The 27938-nt window shown below is 46.3% G+C and overlaps 1 protein-coding gene and 1 pseudogene across 4 annotated transcripts in view; one reads left to right on the top strand and one right to left on the bottom strand.

Annotated features, from left to right (window-relative positions):
• Window positions 1-1684: 1684 nt before the first annotated feature.
• Window positions 1685-2945, bottom strand: LOC112632963 (annotated as a pseudogene). Its single transcript, XR_003121464.1, has one exon. The product of XR_003121464.1 is annotated as a thioredoxin-like protein 1 pseudogene (transcript).
• Window positions 2946-10694: 7749 nt separating this feature from the next.
• OVOL2 (ovo like zinc finger 2) overlaps window positions 10695-27938 on the top strand; it is a 35392-nt gene continuing 18148 nt past the window's right edge. The window contains exons 1-2 of one of the 3 annotated variants that reach the window (XM_025398331.1): window positions 10701-10992; window positions 13000-13220. Coding sequence is in view for 1 of the 3 variants with exons in the window: in XM_025398330.1 (XP_025254115.1) it covers window positions 12243-12342; window positions 13000-13220 (321 nt within the window). In the remaining 2 variants the exon portion in view is untranslated. Of the gene's footprint in view, window positions 10993-11994; window positions 12343-12999; window positions 13221-27938 lie in introns of those variants that run through there. The other 2 variants (XM_025398330.1, XM_025398332.1) reach the window with 2 other exon arrangements.

Below are 27938 nucleotides of genomic sequence, written 5' to 3'. Positions count from 1 at the left end.
GATTATACCTCAAAAAAAATTGTCGTAAAATATATTTTACAGACAAGAGTGTGTATTATGTATATATACACAGTGAAACAATAATAATTATTCTGGCTGGGCACGGTGGCTCATGCTTGTAATCCCAGCACTTTGGGAGGCCAAGGTGGGTGGATCACTTGAGGTCAGGAGTTTGAGACCAGCCTGACCAACCTGATGAAACCCCATCTCTACCAAAAATACAAAAAATTAGCCTGTAATCCCAGCTACTTGGGAAGCTGAGGCAGGAGAATCGCTTGAACATGGGAGGCAGAAGTTGAAGTGAGCTGAGATCATGCCATTGCATTCCAGCCTGGGCAACAAGAGCAAAACTGCATCTCAAAATAATAATAATAATAATACTTTTTCTTACTTTCCTGGTTTAGAAATCCAACATTACCAGCCTGAAACCACAGCCTCTCTTTGTCTTTCCTTGGGATTTTTGTTGAACTTTTTTGAAAACCCAGCCTCTCTTTGTCTTTCCTTGGGATTTTTGTTGTTGTTTTTTTTTTTTTTTGAGACAGTAATAAGGATTCTTATTGTCAGAACAAGAGATCATAGTAGAAGACACAATTAAATTAATTTTCTGATAATTTTAGACTCCAGGGCCTCTCTACGGAAAGTTCAGCTTCTTATTCAGAGAAGATACTATCCAAAACAAAAAACAGGTATTTGAGACAGTGTTCAAGACAATGACTGAACTTATACATGGTAAGGAGAAATAAAAAGGCAGTTTCAGCTGGGCATGGTGACTCACGCCTGTAATCCCAGTACTTTGGGAGACTGAGGCGGGCAGATCACTTGAGCTCAGGAGTTTGAGACTAGCCTGGCCAATATGGTGAAACTCCATCTCTACCAAAAATACAAAAATTAGCTGGGTGTGGTGGCGTGTACCTATAGTCCCAGCTATTTGGGAGGCTGAAGCAGGAGAAACGCTTGAACCCAGGAGACGGAGGTTGCAGTGAGCCAAGATGGCACCACTGCACTCCAGCCTGGGCAACAGAATGAGACTCCATCTCAAAAAAATAAATAAATAAATAAAATAAAAAGGCTGTTTCCCTATTTCCTTTAGTGTGTGTGTTTTGCATAAAGGGATGAGGCTCATTTTGGTGAAAAATGCTTTCATACAGAAAATTTTGAATTCTTTTGCCTCCCCCATTGCAGACGTTTCAGGCCCTGAACTGATCAAGGAAATCAAAATAAGGTAACACTGGTTTCACATGAACCTCAAGACTATAATCTAACAGTACCTACCAACTTTAAAGAAAGTTTAAAGTCCATTTACCTATTCCAAATCAGTAGACTAAATTTTCTCTTTTTAGGAAGTTTTTAACCAAATTGGAATTAACTTAATCTCACTTTAAAGTGAAAGAAAGGCTTTGCAAGACTGACTAGTGTTTGTTCTGTGCCTCCCCCAGGACTGGCCCAACAGGTACCACATGAAGAACTGGCTGCAGAACAGTAATCCATTAGATCTACCAAAAGGAACGGGACATAAGGTTCAACCTAGAAAGAGGGGTTGCTGTCAAGTCTGACTCTTACCAGACAACCCAGGTCCCAAACAGATCTAACTGAGAAGGCTGGAGCACAGCATCAGCAGTCAACAGGGCCAGAGTCATCTCAACGAGTCAGTGAGCTTTGTTGAATTTATTTATTTATTTATTTATTTTTTAATCTTGGCAAAAGTAGTGACTTTAATTTACAATTGCATGTGTCAAGATTACAATGGAAACACTAGTGATACCATCTGAACAAAAGTAATGATTTATTGGTCATGGCAATGAATGAAACATTGACAGTCTCCGGCGAGAATCAAGCAATTATCCAGGAGCTGTAGATCTGATTGCAATATGGTTGTCCAGTGTCTTTTGCACGTTAGTGGCTTTCTCCTTTTTGCCAACTACTCGTTTGAAGTCATTCATATTTGTTGTCTGGACTGCAGTACCAATAAAAGTAAAATATGAAATTCTTGTTGTTTCCTCTTCACCTTGATTCGACTGAACAAATATAGTTACACTGTTAGCATTCTGAAACTTAACATAAGGAAGTGGAACAATGCCATCTTCTTTAATATCATCCTCTGTCAGTTTCAGAGCTTGAGTTGGTTCACTTCTTTCTGCCTCTTCAAAATCCATAGATCGGGGTAGGTTGATAAAAATTTTTACATATTTAGGGCCCTGACCATTATCTGGTCCTTGAAATTTCATGGAATAAAGCTTAACAGGTTGATTGAATGCCACAGTAGTAAGTAGCTGTTCATCACAGTCAGATTCCAAGAAGGTCGTGTCTTCCTAAACAGTTGTCAAATCCATGCTCATCACTTTCATTAAGACATTCACAACCAGCTTTGTTAATAAAAGGCATGAAATCCATATAGCCTTTTGGAATATCTGTGTCTTCACTGCTTCCAGGGTCATTTTCTAAGTGCTGCTTGATTTTTTTCTTCCAATCCCACAGCATCTGCTCCTTGATATTGATCAATTCTCACTTTGTTTCGAAAAAACAAAAATGTAGGTGTTACTGATATATTGTTGCAGCTGTTCCCTGACATTGACGTACATCGACTTCCAAGAAAACAGCCTGTGGATATTTATTACTCAAAAAACTGAATGCTGGGGCAATCCTCAAACATGGCCCACACCCTCTCATGGTGAACCTGACCACGGCGAGTCTGGAGCCCGCGCCACTCAGCTCTGGCTGGAAATCCGGGTCGCTCCCGACGGGCTTCACCCCCACCATCCTCACAGAGAGCCCGGCAGGGTGGCCGCGACGCCACTGGCTTCCAAACTGAAGGAGAAGATGATCTGGGAGAGGAAGCAGAGACGTTCAGGAAGGCCGAGGCCTGGACAGAAGAGGTGGCGACCGCCGCGTCTTCTTCCGGGACTCTCAGTGCCGAGTCATGCCAGGGGGCGGAGCGGCCCAGGGGGCGGGGAGGGATCGTTGAATTAATTTTTAATTTTTTTTTTTTTTAGTAGAGACAGGGTTTTGCCATGTTGGTGAACTCTTGGCCTCAAGTAATCCGCCCACCTTTACCTCCCAAAGTGCTGGGATTACATGCGTGAGTCACCGCGTCTGGCCATTTTGTTGAATTTTTTTATTGACATATGATAGTTGTATATATTTTGGGGGTACCTGTGATATTTTGATAGATGTATACAATGTGTGATGATCAAATCAGGGTAATTAGGAAATTCATCACCTCAAACATTTATCTTTTCTTTGTGTTGGGACACTCCTTGTGTATACCTTTCCTCTCCCCCTGGTAGTCACTACTATCCTGACTTTTGTTATTAGTCATTTTCTTGCTGTAACTAATGATTATTTAAATTATTAATTTTGAGTTAATACAAATTCATAGGCAGTTGTGTGCCCTTTTCCTGTCTTCTCCTACCGTAAATCTTACAGAATTAGAGTATGATATCACAAGCAGGATATTGACATTGAAACAATCCACAGCTTTTATTCAGATTTACCCCATTTTACCTGTACTCATTTGTGTGTGTGTGTGTGTGTATACTTAGTTCTATACAATTTCACCACGCAATGTAGGCTTGTATATCAACCACCACAGTCAAGATACTGCACAGTTCCAATGCCACAAGAATAGTTTGTCTTCCTTTTACAAATCCTTAACTCCTAGCAACCACTAATCTTTTCTCCATTTTTGTAATTTTGTCATTTCAAGAATGTTATATAAATGGAATCATAAAATATGTAAACTTTGAGATTGACGTTTTTCTTCATCATAATTCTTTTGATATTCTTCCATAATTGTCCATTGTTGCCTAATAGTTTTCTTTTTGTTTTTGTTGTTGTTTTTGCTTTTGCTTTTTTTTTTTTGAGACAGAGTCTTGCTCTGTTGCACAGGCTGGAGTACAGTGTTGGGATCTTGGCTCACTGCAACCTACGCCTCCTGGGTCCAAGCAATTCTCTTGCCTGAGCCTCCCGAGTAACTGGGATTACAGGTGTGTACCACCATGCCCAGCTAATTTTTGTATTTTTGTAGAAACAGGGTTTCATTATGTTGGCCAGGCTGGTCTTGAACTCCTGACCTCAGGATCCCTCAGGGGATCCGCCCACCTCGGCCTCCCAAAGTGGTGGGATTAGAGGCCTCAGTCACCAAACTTGGCCTGTTGTGTAATGGTTTTAACACATATATTTGCGTTCCTGAATAGCCTATTCACTTTTATGTGTTTTTAAAAATAATTTGAATATTATAAGTTTTTTTGTAATTCACTTTTTTCATTCAACTATATTTTTGATTGTGTGGCTTTATTGATGTGTGTGGCTGTGGGGTCATTTATTTTTATTGCATAAATTTATCACAATTTATTCATCCAATTAGTTATTGGCAGATAATTGGGTTGTGTCTTTTATTTTTAGGTTGAGTTTTTAATTTTTGGAATATTATGAATGATGATACTATGAATATTCTTGCCTGTGACTCTTGGTTCACTAATGTATGAGTTTTTCTAGATTAAAAATGTGGGTTGGAATATCTGGCTCAATTTTACTAAATAAAGTCAAACCTATTGCTAGGTGCCCTCACCAATACTTGGTATTTTCAGAATCCTCGATTTTGTCAGTCTGATATAAAACAGTATTTCATTGTCATTTTAATTTGCATTTTCTTGTTTATGAATGAGATTGAGCATCTTTTATATGTATGTTTATATATTAATGTTTTCCTGGAGATGCCCGTTCATGTCTTTTGCCATTTTTCTATTGAGTTCGTCTTTTTTTTTAATTGATTCGTAAGAGTTCTTTATATATTCTGGATTCTCATCATTTGTAAGAGAAATGTGTTCAAAAAGTTTACTCAGTTTATTGTGTAGCGTATCATTCTCCTTATTGTGTGTTTTGATAAAGACATTCTTAATTTGTCTACAATTAAATTTATCAACCTTTTCTTTTCTTTTCTTTTCTTTTTTTTTTTTTTTGAGACAGAGTGTGGCTCTGTTGCCTAGGCTGGGGTACAGTGACATTATCTCGGCTCACTGCAGCCTCTGCCTCCCAGGTTCAAGCAATTCTCCTGCCTCAGCCTCCTGAATAGCTGGGACTACTGGTGCACGTCACCACTCCTGGCTAATTTTTTGTAGTTTTAGTACAGACGGGGTTTCACCATGTTGGCCAGGATGGTCTCAATCTCCTGACCTCATGATCTGCCCGCCTTGGCCTCCCAAAGTGCTGGGATTACAGGCGTGAGCCACCGTGCCTGGCCCCAACCTTTTTCTTTTCTTTTTTAAGTTCACAGTTCTTCAAGGTGGGAACCATTTTTCTTTTGTGGTTTATTTTTTGGGTCTTATTTAAGAAATTCTTTCTTATCCTGTGGTCATAAACATATTCTTCTACATTGTCTATATGCATATACATGTATATGTATTCACACACATCTAAATGTTAAATCCACCAGAAACTGATATGTGTGTTATTCAGTTTCCTTTGTTTTTCTTTTATTTTTCCCAAATGGATAACCACTTGTTCCAATTCCATTTATTGAATATGACATCTTTCCCTGCTGCACTGCATACCCTCTCTCATAAATCAATGCACACATATGTGTGGGGCTGTTTCCAGGCTCTCTCTCAGGTACCACTGGTCCCTCTATGAAGGAATGCCACATCATTTTAATTACTATTGATATCTGATCGATCAAGTCTACACACCTTGTCCTTCAAGAGTGTTTCGACTCTTCTTTCACATAAACTTTGAAAGAAATTTATCATGTCCCACAAAAAGACTGTCAAGTATTTTTAAAAATTGTATTACAGCGACAGATGAATTTGGAGATTTTTGGCCTTTTTGATTCTGACTCTTCCAATCCATTAATATGGTAAAATTTTCTATTGATTAGTGTCTTTTTTAATGTCTTCCAGTAAAGATTTTTGTTGTTGTTGTTGTTTGATTGTCTTTTAGACAGGGTCTTCTTTTTCTGTGGCCCAGGCTGGAGTGCAGTGGCGCCATATAGGCTCACTGCAACCTCCACATCCCGGACTCAGGTGATCCTCCCACCTCAGCCTCCCGAGTCTCTGGGACTACAGGTGCACACCACCACGCCTGGCTACCAATAAAGTTTTCTAATTTTATACACAAAGAGCTTGCACAATACTTTTAAAAAATCAATTCTAAGGGGCTTTGTATTTTTGTTGTGTTTTAAATAATTTTTTGATTAGTCTTTTTATTTTTCTGACTGTTGCTGGCATGTAGAAATTTAATTGACACTCAAACCTTACACACTCAGATTTTCTTTCTCCCTTTCTTTCTTTCTTTCTTTCTTTCTTTCTTTCTTTCTTTCTTTCTTTCTTTCTTTCCTTCCTTCCTTCCTTCCTTCCTTCCTTCCTTCCTTCCTTCCTTCCTTCCTTCCTTCCTCCCTCCCTCCCTCCCTCCCTCCCTCCCTCCCTCCTTTCCTTCTTTCTTTCTTTCTTTCTAGACCGAGTCTCGCTCTATTGCCAGGCTGCAGTGCAGTGGTGCGATCTCGGCTCACTGCAACCTCCACCTCCTGGGTTCAAATGATTCTCCTGCCTCAGCCTCCCGAGTACCTGGGACTAAGGCACGCGCCACCACGCCCAGCTAATTTTTGTTTTTTTAGTAGAGACGGGGTTTCACTATGTTGGCCAGGATGGTCTCTATCTCTTGACCTCGTGATCCGCCCACCTTGGCCTCCCAAAGTGCTGGAATTACAGGCATGAGCCACTGTGCCCAGCCCACATTCAGATTTTCTACACTGCGACCTTGCTAAACTCTCTTATTAAATTCTAATAACTTATCTACAGATTCTTTTGGGTTTTCCATAGACAATGATACTGACTACAAACAATAGTAGTTTTGCTGTTTTCCCTTATAATCCTTATATTCTTCTTTCTTCTTTTTTGTGGATCACCTGAGGTCGGGAGTTCGAGATCAGCCTGACCATCATGGAGAAACCCCATCTCTACTAAAAATACAAAAAATTAGCCGAGCATGGTGGTGCATGCCTGTAATTCCAGCTACTCGGGAGGCTGAGGCAGGAGAATCTCTTGAACTTGGGAGACGGAGGTTGCAGTGAGCCAAGATCCTGCCATTGCACTCCAGCCTGGGGGACAAGAGCGAAACTCTGTCTAAAAAAAAAAAAAAGAGTTTAAATAAAGTTTCCTTAGGAATATTTTCTCAACATCTTACCCTCTCCTTATTGCTCTGTGCTCCAGGGATGCCATTGAGCAGGTTTGTACCTGCCTCCTTTCAACCTGACTATATATTACTGGAGAAAAGAAGTCTTAAGTGAGGGTGCAGATGGCGGCTTTCAAGAATTTGAAGAACTACCAAGGGGAGGGAGTGCAGGAGGAGGAAGTGCAGAGGGAGTCTCGGCAGCCCTGGGTGACAGAATAAAAGGGGAGATGGAAGGGCAGGAAAGCAGATTTCCACAAGCAGAAAGAGAAGCTTTTTAGCATCATTGTTGTCTAACCAGAGAATAGGTTGCTTTTTGAGACAGTGAGCTTCCCAGCTCTGGAAGTACTCAAGCAGGGCTAGATACACACCTACCAAGGATGCTGTACAGACCCCTCACCCCCAATATTGGGTGGGGTATGGACCACATTATGTCTCCTGTCTCTTCCAACTTCAGTCTTGAGATTTGTAAAGAATTGGATTCATTTCTTCTTTTTTTAAAATTGAACTTGGTTTTATTAACATCTTGTGGGTGTTTTTAAGTTCTGAGTATTCAACTTTGACTATGACGAAAATGTCTAATTTAAAGAGGTAACAAGGTATTTAACACATTGTGTAATATGAGCCAGATAAATTGCTTTCATAATGAGGGCTCCGTCCAAATAAGGCAGAGGCCATGATCCCAGGTGGAAGGAATGGAAATGAATCTATTTCAAGGCCAATAGCTACAGCCCAAATTCACTCAACTCTACCAAACGTACCTGCACTGCCTCAGCAACTCATCTCTACAATTTGACAAGACAATCAAAAGTACATGTTGTACTTAATGTAATAAGAGGCTCAGATATAAATGCCTACTTTTATATATTTTTAACTTATGCAGATAGTTTGTTATTTAACAAATAGGTTAAACTGACTTTGTTGCAAATGAGATATGAGGATGTGCATATGAAGAATAATTGGGCTGGGAGCAGTGGCTCACACCTGTAATCCCAGCACTTCGGGAGGCTGAGGCGGGCGGGTCATGAGGTCAGGAGTTCGAGACCAGCCTAGCCAAGGTGGTGAAACCCCGTCTCTACAAAAAATACAAAAATTAGCCAGGCGTGGTGGCAGGTGCCTGTAATCCCATCTACATGGGAGGCTGAGGCAGGAGAATGGCTTGAGTCCGGGAGGCAGAGGTTGCAGTGACCTGAGATCGTGCCATTGCACTCCAGCCTGGACAACACAGTTAGAGTTTTTTTAGACAGAGTCTTGCTGTCACCCAGGCTGGGGTGTAGTGGGGCAATCTTGGCTCACTGTAACCTCTGCTTCCTAGGTACAAGTGATTCTTCTGCCTCAGCCTCCCGAGTAGCTGAGATTACAGGCGTGCACCACCACATCTGGCAAATTTTTGTATTTTTAGCAGAGATGGGGTTTCACCATGTTGGCCAGGCTGGTCTTGAACTCCTGACCTCAGGTGATCCACCTGCCTCGGCCTCCCAAAGTGCAGGAATGACAGATGTGAGCCACAGCGCCCGGCGGAACTTGAATGCCATTTGGTTTCTCATAGCCTATTTTCCCTCCTTCTTAAAAAATGGGACAAATAATATTACCAAATGAATGTAAATAAAGGCATTTAGGAAATAATGTGGAAAAGTTTTAAAGTGTTATTTACTTTTTCTTTTCTTTTTTAATTTTAGATTCAGGGGGTACATGTGCAGTTTTGTTACATGGGTAAATTGCATGACGCTAAAATGTGGGCTTCTAATGATCCTATCTCCCAAATTGTAAACACAGGCCGGTCGTGGTGGCTCATGTCTATAATCCCAGCACTTTGGGAGGGCGAGGCAGGCAGATCACTTGAGCTCAGGAGTTCGAGGCCAGCCTGGCCAACGTGGCAAAACCTCGTCTCTACTAAAAATACAAAAAGTAGCCTAGTGTGGTGGCACATACCCGTAGTCCTGGCTACTTGTGAGGCTAAGGCACGAGAATTGCTTGAGCTCAGGAGGCAGAGGTTGCAACGAACTGAGCTCTCACCATTGCACTCCAGCCTGGGAACAGAGGGAAACTACGTCTCAAAAATAAAATGAAAATAACAACAAATAGTGAACATAGTACCTGATAGGTAGTTTCTCAAACTTTCCCCCCTCCCTCCCTCCCCACTTTTGGAATCCCCCTTGTTAATTGTTCCCATCTTTGTATCTGTGTGTACCCAATGTTTAGCTCCCACTTCTAATTGAGAACCTGCAGTATTAGATTTTCTGTTTCTGAGTTAATTTGCACTGGATAATGGCCTCCAGCTGCATCCATGTTTCTGCAAAGATGTGATTTCATTCTTTTTTTGTGGCAGCATAGTATTCCAGGGTGTATATATACCATATTTCCTTTATTCAGTCCACCATTGATGGGCAACTGGGTTGATACTATGTCTGTCCTATTGTGAATAGTGCTGCAATAAACACACGAGTGTTTATTGGTAAAGCGATTTATTTTCCTTTGGTTGTATACCCAGTAATCGGATTGGTGGGTCCAATGGTAATTCTATTCTTAGTTCTTTAAGAAATCTCCAAACTGCTTTCCACAGGGACTGAATTAATTTGCATTCTCACCAATAGTGTATAAGCATATAATAGCAGTGCAAGAAAATAAGAATTGGGTTCATTTCTTATCCTACTTTCTGGGATACTTCATCAGCGCCTCTCATAAAACTTAGAAAACCGACCTTACAATGGAGGCAAGTCAACCAAGATGAAAGCTGGTTCTTTGTATATGTTAATAATTTTGATAGACCCCATCACGTCTGATCAAGAAAAAAAAGAGAGAAATAAAACACATTAAAATTCCTTTCTCCTCAAGAAGCACCCAGCAAATATAGTAGGTGTGCATCCAGTGATCATAGAATAAAAGTGTTGTTATCCTGTTAAGTCTTCATCCCCAAACCTCTAAAGGCTGCATTCTTTTGGAGGTTTCTAGCCTTATACCTCATTGTCCTATAATCTTTTTAAATAATACAAGTAGGTAAAGTAGTCAAGGCACTCACTGGTTTGAAAACCTGTGAAAGAAAAAAAAGCTTTATAAATGGAGTTGACAGCCTCTTCCGTATAATTGGGACTTCTGAACCAAGTGAAGTTTTGAAGATTTTTGAAGACTGGGAATAATTCTGTAGCTTCATAGTTGTACTTTATTTTTACTCTTCCATTCACCCAAGCTCCTTTCTAGCAAATCCCGTTTGTTGGCGGATAAAAATACATCTGCAGAGTCTCCCGGAAGCTGCCCCATCAGCCTCGTAGACAAGAAGCCTTGTTTTCCTGCACCGCCACAGAAATGTCTTCCTCCTCCTCCTTCTCCGGCTCACTGGGATCAAAGTCTTTTTCGTTCTTAGCTGGTTTTCCTTAGAGAAAAGCTGGAGTTCAGGGTTCAGTTCAGAGAGGGTGACTCCTTGAGGGCAGACCTAGAGGAGCCGCGCACCGGTCCCGCCTGCAGCCCCGGCAGAGCTGCGCCCCGGCTGCCTGCGCCGCGCAAGTCCGCCAATAGCGCCGAGAAATCCGTTACCAGGCGGCTGTGTCCCCAAGGGCCATTCAGGGCGGAAGGGAGCAGGGAAAACCGCTGTGTTGATTCCCGGGCGCTGTAGGCTGCGAGCGCAGAGGGTCAGGTTACAGGCAGGTGAGGCTGGCTGTTGGGTGAGCCGTGGGCTCCAAGCATCCCTGGTCAGACGCGCCCCCGCAGCACTCGGCAGCTGGCACACGTCTGACGACCTCCTGGAGGAGGGCGACCGCAGCGATACAGGAGGCTGTGCCCGTTGTCCTGGGCGCACCCGAACAAGGCCTTGGGAAGGGCAGCGCGCCCCCCAACGTGAGCACAACTGCTTTAGAAACTTGGCATATTTTACCAACTCCCCCTCCTTCTCTCCCTCTCTCCTCCAGGCATAAAGGTTGATAGGAACAAACAGATATAATAATAAATGCAAAGCTTTCCTACCTCCCCGGTAGGGGCGGCGAGAAGATGTAGCCAATGTTCACTATGCTGGCTTCCTGGAAAGGTATTTCCCAGTCTCAGAATTTGGGGATCGTGTGGTTAGGGAAGGCAATGGTGGGAGTGGACGAAGATTGGGGGCTTGTTTTGAGGCTGCATTTGCTTAATATGCTCCTGGCTTTTGTTTCTATTGTGTGTTTACTTGGGGTGAGGGGGCCTCGGGGTGCAACATCTTGTGGGGAGAAGCTGCTTTGGCGGGGCAAGCCGTGTTTTTCTTAAATTGTATGATACTAGTCAGAAAAATAACGTGTTCTAAAGATGCCGAATTTTTAAATTTATTTTTACTGCTTTTGCGGGGGGAGTTGTAGTTGATGGATAGCTTAAGCTCCTAAGCCCCCACCCCCCATTATTAATAATCAGAATCCTTGGAAGTCTCCCGCCGCCTCGCCCTTCTGACCGCCCAGATTTCATCAAGCCCCGGGAAGGCTCCACAAGGTCCTGAGGAACTGAGCCATTTTCTGGCTCGTCGAAGATAAATCCACCGGGCGGGGGAGGGGGGCAACTCGTGGGAGGCCCCAACTCACCGGAAGGGTGCCCTAGGAGGCGAACCTGGGGTTTACTTCGAAGAGCTCGCCTCGAGGTGCAGGTGATGGGAGAATGGGGCGGGGGTTGATTAAAAAATGTTCTTCCTTTCTTAAAAAGAGGAGGGGGAAGAGCAGACTTTAAATTCTTTTGCAAACATTCATGCCTAAGGAAGGGCTGGAACAGGCAGCCCCGGCCGCCGGAACCGGTCGGACAGGTAGCGAGCTTGTTGACACCGTTATGTTGCAGGGCGCATGCTCACTCCCAAGTTTCCTGGTGCCTTTTCTATTCCACCTTATGAAACTTTTTCCCCGGCGTGGTCTCACTCGCGATTTAAGGCATAGGTGTCGCCCAGCCGGGAGGCTGGGAGTCGCCAGGCGTGCGGGGGAGAGGCCTGGGCCGCGCCTCGGCGGGGGGTGGAGGAAGAGGGCAGGCGAGGCGGGAAGGTGGGCTCTGGCCGCCGGGAGCCGGGGACGGAGCCGCCGCCGTCGCCCCTAGCGGGGAGCAGCCGGGAGGAGGGGGCCGCGGTCGGGAGAGGGGACCCCACCATGCCCAAAGTCTTCCTGGTGAAGAGGAGGAGCCTGGGGGTCTCGGTCCGCAGCTGGGATGAACTCCCGGATGAGAAAAGGGCAGACACCTACATCCCAGGTGAGCGCGCGCGGGGGCCGGGCCTGGGCGCTGGGCTCCCGGGGTGGGGGAAGGGGTGGCGGGTCTTCTCCGCTCATCGGCAGGGGCGGGCTCCCCACCTCATCCCCTCTTCCGGGGGACACGCGGGGGTCTTCTAGGCGAGGGAGGGTGGGCAATGAGGGACTGGGATGCCCGGGACTCTGGGCGCCCCCTTCCCCCTAGTGGGAGCCTCTAATTGCCCGGCGGCAGGACCGTTGGCTGCAGCGCGGGCCGAGGTGGCCCAGGAAAGGGATTGAAAGCCAGCAGGGGCTACCCCCAATCTCACGTCCTCATGGGGGTGCACAAAGGCCCGCCAACCCTTCTGGGGCTAGCTGGGGAGAGGTCAGACCCGCCTCCCCCGCCCAGAGAGGAAACTTGGCGCGCAGGGTCCTCCGCCGCGCGTGGCCACCCGGTTCCTCGTGGGCGCCAGAGCTGGGACCGGGAAGAGGCCCCCAGCACTCCAAGCTAGCCGTAGGGGTCGATCCGGGGCTTACTCGCCCACCCCCGCGACGTTGCCCACTTGGCGAGGTGCCCAGGTCCGGGGCGGGGCGGCGGCAGCACCGCCCGCAGGTCAAACTGCCGCGGGCGTACGGGCTGACGCCGAGTGTGTATGTCGGGGCGCGGCCCCTCCCTCCGCAGTGGGCCTGGGCCGCCTGCTCCACGACCCTCCCGAGGACTGCCGCAGCGACGGCGGCAGCAGCAGCGGCAGCGGCAGCAGCAGCGCGGGGGAGCCTGGAGGAGCCGAGAGCAGCTCGTCCCCGCACGCCCCCGAGCGCGAAACCCCCGAGCCCGGCGACGCCGAGGGCCCCGATGGACACCTGGCGGCCAAGCAGCGCCCGGTCGCCAGATCGAAAATCAAGGTACTGTGTCGACTCTGCCCCCGCCGCCACCTGCACCACGCCCTGGCGTCGGGCTCCCGGGGCCGGCGCCCCTCCCTGCCGCGCCCGCCCGCGCAACCCGGCACCCGCGCCCCGAGCGCGCCCGCCGCGCAGCTCCTGCACCTGCCCCTGGGCGGCGGCCAGGGCGCCTCGGCGCGTACTCGCGCCTGCAGGGTAGCTGCTGCAGGGGCGGCCGGTTCCCAGAGTGGGCTCTGTCCACCCGGTGGCCCCGCCTGATGCCGAGTGCTGCCTCTGGAACTGCGGAAAAGGCACTGGCATCGCTGCCTTCCGCCAGCAGCCCATTCTGTGCGCCAGGCCTGTAGAATAACGAAGGCCGTCGGAGTTCCCGAGGTCGGAAAGGAAGCCCCCGCGCTCTCAGAAATTTCACCCTCTGAAACGCAGTTCCTGGCGCCGCGGTTCTGAGAGTTCACCCCCCATGCTTATGTTCTGGATATGGGCGGCAGCTTGACACATAGTGGGCTTCTCCCAACACGAGCGGTTCCCAGTGTCTGTTAGACAGAAGGCTTGTGCACGGCATTTTAGGTCTGTCATCTTTCCAATCTTGAATTAAGTTGATGGGTAAAAGGGTTCAACTACCGATTTCTCGAGCGCCCTTACACCAGTGGATTGGAGTGTTTGCTCCCATCTATGGTCGCTTTTCAGGGCCCCCTCGAACATTCTGGACGCCCACCTGCGCTTTCGGGCAGAACTTCCATGATGGTCTGCTCAAAGGTATCAGCTACCCACCAAGATTTAGGAATCCCATTCCACTGACTCAGCCAGCTGGAGCTAGTGGGTGGCGGTTTATGATCACTTGACCCCACTTTCTAGCCTGGTGGGCCGCACTGCGACGCTGTGCACCCCCAGGTCCCCGGTATAGGTGGTAATTCCAGGGTTCTCCGGTGCCCTCCCGCCACCCAGACCGGGAGTAGAGGGTGGGGAGGGAGAGCCTGGGCTTTGCTGTGGATTGAGAAAGCAGTCCTCTTTTTCCTGGGAGAGGCCACCCCTCCCCTATGCACATTGCATATTCCCAGGGTTTGACTCCGGGGTGGGCTGAAGCGCATTTGGTTATGAATTGAGGTTTGAGGCTTCAGCTGGGATCCAAAGGAAAGACCTCTTTAAAAAAGAAGTGCCGATACTGTGCGGTCCGGTAGCCTAGCGGTAAGTGTGAGGGTGAGGTTCAAAGTCAACTGGCCTGAGGCTCTTCTGGGCCAGGTGGGGTTAAATGGGAGGGAACAATTTGCCTGAGGCTGGTAGCTCTGCCCTTCGGGAAATTCTACAAAGTGTCCCACTTGCATATTTATCACCAGGCTGAAAGGACAATTGCAACGTTGTTTTGGGAGCCTCTGCAGCTAGTTTGCCCCTCTGTCCCCCAATTGCCCAGATTCCCCTGGAGAGAAAGTGACAGATTCTCATCCAGTCTCTTAACCAACATTTTAGGCAATCTTTTCTGCCTCAGGCACACAGGGCCGTTGGAATCCTGGATTAAAGGAAGACGTAAATCAATCTGATTTCCTAGATTAGTTGCCTGTTCTCTGGGGGAAGTGGGGCAGAGAGGCACAATTCACTCCTGAACCGTTAAAAGTCTTCTTTGCATAGTTTCCAGGGGAGTTTTTATTTACTGGGGATGTTTAGCTTCCTTCTTTCTGCCTCTACCCTCAAAAAGGAGACATTTTGGTGTTAATATGCGCCAAGCCTCCAGAATTATCAGCCGTGGCATTGGCAGTTTTCAAATGACTGAACGAATTGCCTGTATAATTATAAAGTTCTTTCCAAGGCATGCTGAACTCACAGAGTTTCTCTAAGAATTAGTTTCTTTTCTTTCTTTTCTTTTCTTTTTCTTTTTTTTGAGACAGAGTTTCGCTCTTGCTGTCCAGGCTGGAATGCAATGGCTCGATCTCAGCTCACTGCAACCTCTGCCTCCCGGGTTCGAGTGATTCTCCTGCCTCAGCCTTCCAAGTAGCTGGGATTACAGGCATGTGCCACCACCGCCTGCTAATTTTGTAATTTTAGTAGAGATGGGGTTTCTCCGTGTTGGTCAGGCTGGTCTTGAACTCCCGACCTCATGTGATCCGCCCACCTCGGGGCTGGGATTACAGGCGTGAGCCACCGTGTCCAGCCAAGAATTTGTTTCTTAGGCAGTGGGCTCCCGGGACCACAAGAAAGGCAGGTTTGAGCCATTGCCTGGCACAGAGAGGCAACACTCTGCCCATCTAACACCTGGGGTGTGCAAGGCAGTGGGAGGTAAAAATGCTCCCAACCTGGTGTTCCTTCCAGAATCATCTGGTAGTAGCTGTTATTAAGCATGTAAGCGCTGGCTTTGTCACTTCTTAGCTGTGTGACCTTGAGCAAGTGGCTCACCCTCTGGGCCTCAGTTTCCTTATCTGTAAGATGATAATAATGATACCTACTTGATAGCATTGTGAGGATAAATGAGTGGAGGGTAGAACATGGTTTGTGTCCAGTAACCGTAGATAGTATTTGGGTTAATAGGGAGACACAAACATTAACTCTGCTGCAGGACCGTGAACGTGAAACCAGAATTCCAAGCAAAGATGTGACCAGTTTGAGTGGGGAAGGTGTCCTGATGTGGATTTGAAAGCCGGGGAGAAGGGAGGGGGTGGGCCTGAGGGCAGTGTGGGCTGAGTCCCGCAGCTGGAGCATAGAAAGGATGAAGCTGTGGTGGCCGAAGATAGGAAACAGGGCTTGCTGGGGTCAGGGAGAGAGTTGGCGGTAAAGAGCTAGAAATGTAACCAGGACAGGGTGAGATGGTGAAGGGGCCAAGCCAAGAAGTGTGGGTGCTCCTGCTGGGCAGAGGAGAAGCTCTGGATGATGTCAGAAGGAAAATCCCAATCGTGTTCCTCTTTTTTTTTTGAGAGAGAGAGTCTCGCTCTGTCGCCCAGAGCTGGAGCACAGTGGCACAATCTCAGCTCACTGCAAACTCCGCCTCCTGGGTTCAAGCAATTCTCCTGCCTCAGCCTCCCGATTAGCTGGGATTACAGGCACCTACCCCAAAGCCTGGCTAATTTTTGTATTTTTAATAGAGACGGAGTTTCGCCATGTTTTCCGGGCTGGTCTTGAACTCCTGACCTCAGGTGATCCTCCCACCTTGGCCTCCCAAAGTGCTGGAATTACAGGTGTGAACCATCACACCCGGCCGGCCAGTCGGGCCCCTCTTAATGGCTGTGGTCATGGATACATTATCTCCTCTGGGCCTCAGTTCCTTGATCTGTAAAGTGGAGGACTCAAACAATCAGCCTCCTACAAGAGTTGCATAGATTAAATGAGATAGTGAGTGTAAAGTGTTTAGCTTTCTGCGTATGTGTAAACTGCCCAAGAGGAAGTTAGCTGACAGTGACATACAGCAAGTTTTAATGCCCAACATTTTGTTGGCTGCAGTAAGGACACGGATCGTGTTGATGGGTGGATCTGGAAAAGGAGTCCGAGGCGCAGGTTAAGAAATGTAGCTGGCCTTTCCCAGCCCATCTGCCTTTTGATGGTGTGCCTCAGGGCAGATTGTGAAATTGTCTCTTTACTGCTGAGAATTCTGTAATTTGCCAAACAAATAGGGGTGAGAAGATGACTTACATTCCACAGAGTGTGCACGGCAGGTCCCTTTTGTGCTGGATCCATCTGCCGGTCTCCAGCTGCAGGGTGGAGAAACCCAGGAAATACTAATCACCATTGTCCTGTGGAGGCTTATTAGAAACTAAGTAACTCTGAAGTTAACCCAGTTGACTGATAGTATTCATTCGTGATTCTCTGGCTGGTAGGACCCAGGTCCCAGTATGGAGTACCAAGGGAATTTGTCCTCTCACCCTGTCCTATTCTGTTCTTTCTTTTTGCCTTCTTCCGTGGGTTCTTCAAAATAAAGTAAGTTTAGATTCTTTCAAAAGTATTCTTGGCCTTTTACTCGGCTCTCTAACGAGTCTTGTAGTGGTGCAGATGTGTGTTTATGGAGTAGTCCCCATACCCCCATCACTTTGTATTATTTAGAATCTCAAAGGCACAGTGGTATGTATCTGCCACCCAGCCCCAACAGCCCTGTGGCCATTCCTGCCCAGGCACACCCCCACCCCTTGCCCCACACATGATTTTGAAGCAAACCTAGGACATCATACCATTTCAACCACAAATCGTTCAGAATGTGCGTTTAGTGGATAAAAACCAAAATTCATGATCACACCCACATTACCAATTGTGTTCACGTTACTAATTGTCTCATAAATTCTTACTTTTCCCCTCTAGTTTGCTTAATCAGGTCCACATAATGTCTACACGTTGTAATTGATTGGCATGTCTTTTGAGCCTCTTTTAATTTCATACATTTTCCCTCCATCAAGTTAATTGTTGAAGAAATGGGTGATTTGTTTTGTAGAGTTCCCAACAGTCTGGATTTTGCTGAGCACATCACCATGTGCCTAACATTCCTCAGTCCCCTAGGTTTTCTCTAAACCAGTAGTTGGATCTGCAGCTGCAGCATCCAGTATCACATGTGACTATCACAGCCGTAGTCAATTAAGAATGAACAATTAGACCAGGTGCCGTGGTTCATGCCTGTAATCCCAGCACTTTGGGAGGCCGAGGCGGGTGGATCACCTGAGGTCAGGAGTTCGAGACCAGCCTGGCCAACATGGTGAAACCCTGACTCTATTAAATAAATACAAAAAAAAAAATTAATGGGGCTTGGTGGCATGTCCCTGTAATTCCAGCTACTCGGGATGCTGAGGCAGGAGAATTGCTTGAACCCGGAAGGCAGAGGTTGCAGTGAGCCAAGATTGCACCACTGCACTCCAGCCTGGACAACAGAGCCAGACCCCATCTCAAAATAACAATTAAGTTCCTCATTTCCACGAGTGACATTTTAAGTGCTCAGTAGCCACGTGTGACTAGTGGTCAATGTACTGGACAGTAGAGAATATAATTTTTCTGTCACCACAGAAAGTTCTATTGGACAATGCAACTCTCCCCACTTGGTCAGCTCTATTCTATTTCAGCTAGAATATGTCACAGTGGGAGGCATCTGTCTTCATCAGAGGCACTGAATATTTGGTTATCTCTCTTTTTCTGATGTTAGCAGCTGTTGATGCTCAGGACCTAAATATTTTGGCTTATTAGGTGTTCTAAAACAGCAGTAATCTAATTCTGTCCTCTGTTTATTAACTGATGTATTTCTTTTTTTTTTTTTTTTTTTTTTTTTGAGACGGAGTCTCGCTCTGCCGCCCAGGCTGGAGTGCAGTGGCCGGATCTCAGCTCACTGCAAGCTCCACCTCCCGGGTTCACGCCATTCTCCTGCCTCAGCCTCCCGAGTAGCTGGGACTACAGGCGCCCGCCATCTCGCCCGGCTAGTTTTTTGTATTTTTTAGTAGAGACGGGGTTTCACCGTGTTCGCCAGGATGGTCTTGATCTCCTGACCTCGTGATCCACCCGTCTCGGCCTCCCAAAGTGCTGGGATTACAGGCTTGAGCCACCGCGCCCGGCCTTAACTGATGTATTTCTATAGAGACACACTTTGCCTCATCTACTGCTTGGTTTCCCAGTGGCACAGTTCATTTATGACAGGCAGAATAATGCTGGATTCACTTTATTTACCTTTATAATGGAAGATAATCAGTCGTTAACCAGAATTCTCCATTGATGGCTAATTAGTTCTTTCTTTTCTTTCTCTTTCTTTATTTTTCCTTCTGAGACAGGGCCTTACTATGTTGCCCAGGCTGGTCTCAAACTCCTGGGCAGAAGCGATCCTCCTGTCTCAGCCTCCCAAAGTGCTAGGACTGCAGGCACACGCCACTGAGCCTGGCTCTCAATCTGTTATTTCATTCATTTTGTTGTGAATTATGGATTTAAGCAGTTTTTAAAAACCAATTCATTTGATATTTGGAAGGGAATATAAGCTCCATCTCTGACTCCTTTCCTCCTATTTTTTGTCTCCCAAGACAGCCTTGAATACTCCTCCTGCTGTCCCCATTGTAACCTGCTGCCCATTTTCTTGGCTGCCCATTTGGCCAACGGACTTCTCTTTTCCACTCTAGACCCATTAGAGCCAGGGAACACTTCCTACTGGGCTTGCACTCCCCAGCAACCAGTGCAGTAGTGCCTGGGTCACAGAAGGACATAAGTCAACATAGAACAAGAATATAGGCGGGGGAAGAAGTCAACAGTCCCTAGACATGAGTGATAGCATTTGAAGGAAAACGTAGAAAGCAGGAAGAAAAGGGATACTGGAAAAATGCTTGGAATGGATTTTTGATGAAGGTTAAATTAATTAAAAGGGGGAAAAGGAGGAATATGAGAACAATGTGTATTAATTACCTGGTTTTAAACCTGAATATAGGTGAAGTAGGTTTTTACTGTTGGAAAGGACTACATAGGCTTAGTTATGAACATCAGAATCCACTATAGCTAGTTTAAGCAGAGAAAGGTATTAAATGGACTAAAGAAAGAGCAAGCTGAGCTCTTACGAATGACTCAGAGCCACAGAGCAGAACTGGGCCACCTAGGAGCTGCGGCTGCTGCCCAATCAGGAAGCTGCCACCTCGACGTCTGCCATTGCAGAGTGTAAAACAATTGCCTCTTGCCTGCCTCTGCCCAGTTAACTCGGGGCTGAATTCAGATCTCCTGATAGTGCATGTAATTGGTAGAACCCAGGTTACTTCCCAAATCCTCATGGCAAAGGAGTCAGGGAAGTGTAGTTTTCACTTCTCTAGCTTCTGCAGTACAGGCAGGCCCACCAAAAGGAGTTGGGATAGATACTGAGTCCTTCCACAGGATCGACTACAGGAACCTTTAAAGCATGTATGGCCCCAAATCTCCTTACTTTCAGGGTGAGAAAAATTAAGCCCAGCAAGTTTTTGTTGAGTTCCTCAAAGTTGTTAGTGGCAAAACTCAACCCAAGGATCCTTAACTTTTCAGCATTGTTCCCTTGCATTATGGGACAACCGCACTGTCCCGTATGTCAGCCGTAGTCAACATGTGGCATTGATGCTTTAGCCCTTAGTGTTGATAGTCTGACATTAAGGACTCATGATGACATGAGACAAACAATGGGGTTCATGCCCCCTCCTCCTGCCCCACAGACCTGTGGGCCTGTCCTGAGGGAACTGTAGGCACAAGTTTTGCAGATGACAACCACATTTAAAATTCTCAGGGTGGGCCACTACAAGTCATGTGGCCGTGGGCAAGTCATTTCTCTTTGGGCCTCAGTTTCTTCTTTGGGTTTATAAAGATATATATTCCCTTCATCTTCTCTGCATTTGAGAAGACTCTCCATTCTACCATGTAGGGGAGTTGTGAAGTCTAAGGAAACGGTACATAGGACCAGGAGGGGAATCTGAATGCCAAACGAATTGGGGAAATATGCTTAGCACGCTTTTAGCATTCAAGCATCGCCACGTGTCGGTGGAAATCTTGTCCAAATGGCCACCAGAAGGTAGCCTTGGACTCAGAATGTCCTCCTATAGGAAACAGGACCATTAACTAAATGAACTTGTCTGCTAGAAACATCAACAGAAAATAAAGGTTGTTCTTTTTTTGTCGTTGTTTTCAGCTTTAGAAGTTTGACAGGTGAATGATCTGAGCCAGCTTTGAAGTTGGTCAGAGGGCCAGCTGAAGGCCCTGACTCCCTGTATGTTCCTGCAGTTTTCAGCAGTGCAGAGACAATGATTGGTTTGTTTTGCCGCCGAGTCCTGTTTTCTAGAAGAACTTGAGGAGAATTTTACACATTTTTTGAAATGAAAGCTGAGATCCTGCAGAACACAGGACAGTGCTCAGAAAAGCACCAGGCCATGGGGTTGGAGAGCTATTCATTCTCTCTTCATCTTCGTGACCTGAATTAATTTCAAGACCTATGTCATTTTCCTCCCTCTATGGTAGTTTCCCTACCTCATTAATAAGCCTTTTACAAAGTGTTAATTTTGGATTAAGGGTGAGACAATTAAGCTTTGCCAGAAGGTAGCATGGTGTAAAAACCACCCCTGGCAGGCCTGGAGCAGTACCCTATAATTAAATATATTAATAATTTCTGTATTAAAACATATGAATATTGACATTAAATGGGATAAAGTCTGCAAATGTTTTTACATCAGCTCAGGTCAGATTTCACTGTCACTGGAGATAGGAGAGAATGTTGGTTGTCAGAGCTTTTTGTCATACATTTTATTTTATTTTATTTTATTTTTTGAGACAGGGTCTCTCTCTGTCACTCGGGCTGGAGTGCAGTGGTGCTCTCTCGGCTCAAGCAACCTTCCCACCTCAGCCTCCTGAGTAGCTGGGATTACAGGTGTGCGCCACCACGCCCAGCTAATTTTCGTATTTTGGTAGAGTCCGGGTTTCACCATGTTGGCCAGGCTGATCTTGAACTCCTGACCTCAAGTGATCCTCCTGCCTCCACCTCTCAAAGTGCTGGGTTTACAGGCATGAGCCACTATACCCAGCTGTTTTTCAGAGCTTTTCTCAAAGTGCTGGGTTTACAGGCATGAGCCACTACACCCAGCTGTTTTTCAGAGCTTTTTGAATTACAGAGTTGCAGATGAAGGACTGGGGGCTAGTGGCTCCCTTTTTAGTTTAGTTTTTTTTTTTTTTTTTTTTTTTAGTTCCCCTTTTCTTCCATCAAAGAGAGAAAAATTCAAAAGCAAATTGAGAAACATATTTTTTTGTTTTATTTTTTTGAGACAGAGTCTTGCTCTATGGCTGAGGCTGGAATGCAGTGGCATGATCTCGGCTCACTGCAACCTCCGCCTCCTGGGTTCAAGTGATTCTCGTGCCTCAACCTCCTGAGTAGTTGGGACTATAGGCATGCACCACCACACCCAGCTAATTTTTGTATTTTTAGTAGAGACAGAGTTTCACCATGTTGGCCAGGCTGGTCTCGAACTCCTGAACTTAAGTGATCCACCTGCCTCAGCCTCCCAAAGTGCTGGGATTACAGGCATGAGCCACCATGCCTGGCCGAGAAACAAGAAATTTTGACCAATTACCTTTTGTTTAGGACCACAGGATTTTGGAGTTGGTCTAACTATAATGGGACTTACAAAGTACCAGGTCCTTTTTAAGTAGCGTTTAAAATTTAATTTCTTCATTTCTTTTTTTTTTTTTTTGAGATGGAGTCTCACTCTGTCGCCGGGGCTGGAGTAAAATGGCACAGCCTCTGCTCACTGCAACCTGCACCTCCCGGGTTCAAGCGATTCTCCTGTCTCAGCCTCCCGAGTAGTTGGGATTACAGGCGCCTACCACCATGCCTGGCTAATTTTTGTATTTTTAGTAGAGATGGGTTTTGCCATGTTGGTCAGGCTGGTCTTGAACTCCTGACCTCAGATGATCCACCCGCCTTGGCCTCCCAAAGTACTGGGATTATAGGCATGAGCCACTGTGCTCTGCCAATTTCTTCATTTATTTCTAAGAGGCAATTATTATTATTATTATTATTGTTATATTTATTTATTTTGAAACAGAGTTTTGGTCTTGTTGCCCAGGCTGGAGTGCAACGACATGGTCTCAGCTCACTGCAACCTCCACCTCCCGGGTTCAAATGATTCTCTTGTCTCAGCCTCCCAAGTAGCTGGGATTACAGGCGCATGCCACCACGCCTGGCTAATTTTTGTATTTTTGGTAGAGATGGGGTTTCATCATATTGGTCAGACTGGTCTTGAACTCCTGACCTCAGGTGATCCACCCACCTCGGCCTCCCAAAGTGCTGGGGTTACAGGTATAAACCACCTCGCCCAGCCACACAAATATTATTATTCACATTTTACAGGTGATGAAATTAAGGCTTAGAGAAGTTAGGTAACTTGCCTACAACTAAGTTAGGTAACTTGCCACAAACTAAGTGGTGGAGCAGGAATTGAAGGAATTTAGGAAACTGGAAAACAGACCCTGCTCTTATCTTCTCATACTGCTGAAGAGATCATCTAATATAATTTTATTGTTTTACATGTGGGGAAATTGTGACATAGTAATGTTAAATGACATTCCATATCACACCCCTAGCCAAATCTAGGGTTTTTTTCAATCCTTCAGATTTATTGTCTCTCTATTCCACTATTGTTTTGTAACTAACATGACTAAGATGTAATTAAGTTTAGTTTACTACTTGTAGAGGAACAAAGTAAGACTGATTAACTCTTTTTTAACTTTTAGGAGGTAGTATTAGGTGTAAACCTATGTAAACATAATAAAGGTGCTCCAGTGAGCAGAGCCGTGATCCTGATCCAGGCAGGGTCAACTGATCCTCTGGCCCATGAGACATCATTCCAGGACTCAGATATGTCTTCTGTACCATGCAGTCCTGGGAGAGACACTTAGAAATGTGGCAGGTCTGGTGTCTGGAGAGAATGATATGTTTATTACTGTTCCAATTAACCTATTTCTGCTCCACAAGTAACTCCAAATTTAATAGCTGAAATAATGTAATATTGTATTACCCATCTCTGTGGGATAACTGGGCTCAGCAGGGTGGTTCTTGCCTTGTGGCTGCAGTCAGATGGCAGCTGAGACTGGAGTCTTCTGGGGGTTTGACTGGGATGGACATCCACAAGGGCTCACTCACATGGCTGGCAGGTGACACTTGAACTGCTTCTAGCCTCTTACCTTTGTCCAGTGCATTAATTGTAAGGTTCTGCCATCATTTTTTTTTTTTTTTTTTTTTTTTGAGGCGGAGTTTTGCTCTTATTGCCCAGGCTGGAGTGCAATGGCACAATCTCGGCTCACTGCAACCTCTGCCTCCCAGGTTCAAGCGATTCTCCTGCCTCAGACTCCTGAATAGCTGGGATTACAGGCATGCACTACTGTGCCTGGCTAATTTTGTACTTTTAGTAGAGATGGGATTTCTCCATGTTGGCTAGGCTGGTCTCAAATTTCTGACCTCAGGTGATCCACCTGCCTCAGCCTCCCAAAGTGCTGGGATTACAAGCTTGAGCCACTGTGCCCGGCCCTCTGCCATCATTTTTTAACAAGTTCCTGTTGATAGACATATATTTAGTTTCCAGTCCTTTGCTATTACAAACCAAATTTCAAGGCACAAGCCACATTAAATATACTTTTGGGGATAAATTTCATGTTTAGGAATTTACATTTACATATTTCACTTCTTTCTGAGAAGTGAAATAGTCTGGCAGAAGCTGGCTTTGTCAGCCATGATTTTTTGCCATTAAGTAACATTACATCTTTTTCAACAAGGCTCCTGAAGACTTTGAGTGTAATTTGTTAATATCTGATGTCTGGATTGGTCATAAGGGTGGTAAGCAGCACTTAATGGATTGGAGGGTGTGCCACAGGGTGAATTCCCTACATGAGCCACTTCTTGGTGATTCAGCTTTCCGTGCTGTGAAATGGGGAGAAATGAAAAAATTGCCTTTGCTGAGGGGTATGTGGAGAATTTTCATTTTTGCTCCAAGAAAACCAGAGGAAAGGTCCCCTTGAGAATTAGGTGTGCTCTGAGTCTCCAACCCCTTCTCTCCATTCCCATTTTCTCCCCTGTTTTATAAAGCTTCCTGGAGAGTCATGGTGGCTCATGCCTGTAATCCCAGCACTTTGGAAGGCTGAGGCAGGAGGATCCCTTGAGGATAGGAGTTGAAGACCAGCCTGGGAAACATAGTGAGATTTCATCTCTAAAAAAGGTTAAAAACAAACAAAACTAAATAAAATGCTTTCTATGTCTTGGTCAGATGATCTACTGGCCCCGTACTCCCTTAAACTGTCACTGATCTCCCTTTCCTGTGCCCTTTAAGATCTTATTCTTTTCAAACAAAATAATGCCTGTGATTTGAGATTTTCACTCTAGACTGCAATAGAAGACATCTGTATGGCATTCAGAGCATTTTAAAAATAGAAATTTATCAAAAAGATTAAACAAGAGTTCGTGTTTGAACTGTGGTTGGTGAGTCCTTAGGGACATTCTACAAGACTTTCAAAAGACAGTTGCAGGTTTTTACTAATTTTAATTGGAATTACCAGGGTAATTGTCTTTGTTCTATTTCATTAGCCCCTCACTACCACTCACATGTCCTTGTGCGCACTTGGTCTTTAGAAGTTCAAAGTACTTAGTGGAGCATATTTAGTCTTTTCAAATCCCTCCAAGGGTGGCTGTGAGCAGGATGAGGTCTGTAGGACAAGGAGGAGAACGTGATCTGCCTGGGTGATAGGAAAGCCTTGGGCAGAGGTGGGCAGCTGCAGTTCTGGGGAGTGAGGCAGTTGATGAGGATCCAGGACTCAACTGGGTCATTGAACTCAGCCGCTGTGATGGTCCCCTTTTGTCTTCCAATGGCTCCCTCTTGCCCTTTGTCTACATTCCAGCTCCAGTAGGGCCCTCAAGGTGGACTCCTAAGGGGATCTTGCTCTTCTCAGCTACCACTGCTTTCTTCATTAACTGCTCTCCCAGGCTCAGGCTAGCCATGCTGAACCACACACAGTTCCCTCTTTCCCACCGTCCTCTTCTGGAATGTTCTTTGCTGTGCGCCCCTTTTCCTCCTCATGTTTGCCTGGCTAAGGAGCTCACTTCCTCTGGAAACATCTTCCCTGGTGCTGCAGGTCCGGAGTAGGTGCCCCCTTGGACCCCTGGGCCTCTCAGATGTCAATGGCTGTTGACTTGCCTGCACCCCCACTAGACTTGGCAGCTTCCTAGGGACTGGGGATTAAACCATCTCTAACTGTATTGCCTCCAGCTGTAAGCACAGGGCTTGTCACAGATCAGGGACTTCTCAGTGTTAGCTGGGGCAAATTAAGCTCCAAGCAAAGGAAAATGAACTGGTGGAAAAGGCTGACTGGAATACCCTGTTCTGGGGTCTTGTGCCTCCCTTGAGACTCTGCATCCTGCCACCTGCTCCCAGCTGCCGGTCAGCACATACTGATTGTGCACTGGCCTTAGACTAGGCTTGGAGCAGGGGGTAGGGAGGCAGGAATGGGACTGAATGCTTGCCGACCATCCTCAAGGTGTTGAGTTGAGAAAACCAGATGAACTGTGTGCATAGTGAATCTTGGGAATGAGATGGAATATAGCATGACTTCTCAGGGCTAGTGTGGCATGTGCGCCAGCTGCAGTGGCATCTCCTGGGCTCTGGTTAGAAATGCAGCACATCAGACCCTACCAGACCTCCTGAATCAGAACTTGCATTTTAATAAGACCCCAGGGGAGGCATAGGTATGCTGGAGTCTGAGAGGCACTGGTTTACGTGGGACAGTGAGCAGTTTAGTCATGGGCTGCAGTATTTGGAGAAGGCTGCGTTGGCAAGGGAGCAACTGAGCTCCCTTGAGTCTTGGGAGGGCAATATCCAGGGTGGATGAAAGAGGAGAGTATTTGAAGCTGGGAGAGTGTGGAGCCAGGAAAGAACCAGTCTTCTTGCTAGTGATGAATTTTGGCAGAGCAATGGGATCCATCTTCTAAAGGGTCTGATTTGGTAACATTCACGTCACATGTTCGAAAGTTACCAAATCAGATACTAAAATTGAACACATCATTTTTATCACACAGATGTAGATTCTATGTTCTTCCTCAGCAGTAGCAAAGGTGGTGGAAAGCACTCAGCAGGGAGCCCAGACCCAGGTCTGGTTGTGTTTGCTTTGTGTAACAAAGTTGTGGAGTCCTGACCAAGTCACTTTACAAACTGATAATTTTATGCGTTTATGATTTTGTGGGTCAAGACAAAAGCCATAGGCATGGCTCTGCTAGGCAGTTCTACTCTGAGTAGCATTAGCGGAGGCCACTCATTCAGCTGGTGGCAGCCCTGAGTTGGGCTGGAGAGTCCAGTGAGGCATTATTCATATCTGGCTCCTCCGTGCTCCCCCATGTGGCCTTTGGCTGTCCACATGGCTAGCATGGGCTTCCTCACAGCATGGTGGCCTCAGACTTCTTATGTGGCAGCTGGCTTACAAGAGGGAAGAAGTGGAAGCTGCAGGGTCTCTTAAAACCTGGAACTGACACATCTTCACTGCATTCTATTGATCCAACTGGTCATAAGCCCTACCCAGATTCAAGGGGAGGGAAAACAGTCTCCATCTCTTGGTAAATGGAGCAGGATACAGGCACAAGGAGGACAGAATTGAGTGTGGCTCTCTTTGGGTACTGTCTGTAATATAACATACCAGGCTCCATGACGTCATCAGGACCCAGACTCCTTTCTTCTCCTCCATCCTCAGCACGCACTTCCACCTCATGGTCCAAGGTGGCTATTGGCGCTGTAGTCAGCAGGAAGGGGCGAAGGAGGAAGAGGGCACCATTTGTTCCCCTTCAAGGAGATTTCTATTTCATGGCCATGCTGTCTTAGTCCATTTTGCATTGCCATAAAGAATACCTGGGACTGGCCAATTTATAGAGAAGAGGTTTATGGCTCACGGTTCTGCAGGCTGTACAAGAAGCATAGTGCTGGTGTCTTCTTCTGGTGAGGCCCTCAGGAAGTTTCCACTCATAGAAGGCGGAAGGGGAATAGGTGTGTCACATAGTGGAGGAAGCAAGAGAGAGGGGAGGAAGTGCCAGGCTCTTTTCTTTTTTTTTGAGATGGAGTTTTGCTCTTGCTGCCCAGGCTGGAGTGCAATGGTGCAATCTTGGCTCACCGCAACCTCTGCCTCCTAGGTTCAAGTGATTCTCCTGCCTCAGCTTCCCGAGTAGCTGGGATTACAGGCATGCGCCAGCACGCCCGGCTAATTTTGTATTTTTAGTAGGGACGGGGTTTCTCCATGTTGGTCAGGCTGATCTCAAATTCCCAACCT

Source organism: Theropithecus gelada, chromosome 10 (genome assembly GCF_003255815.1).
Source record: "Theropithecus gelada isolate Dixy chromosome 10, Tgel_1.0, whole genome shotgun sequence".
NCBI lineage: Eukaryota > Metazoa > Chordata > Mammalia > Primates > Cercopithecidae > Theropithecus > Theropithecus gelada.
This window is presented reverse-complemented; position numbering and strand designations above follow the sequence as displayed.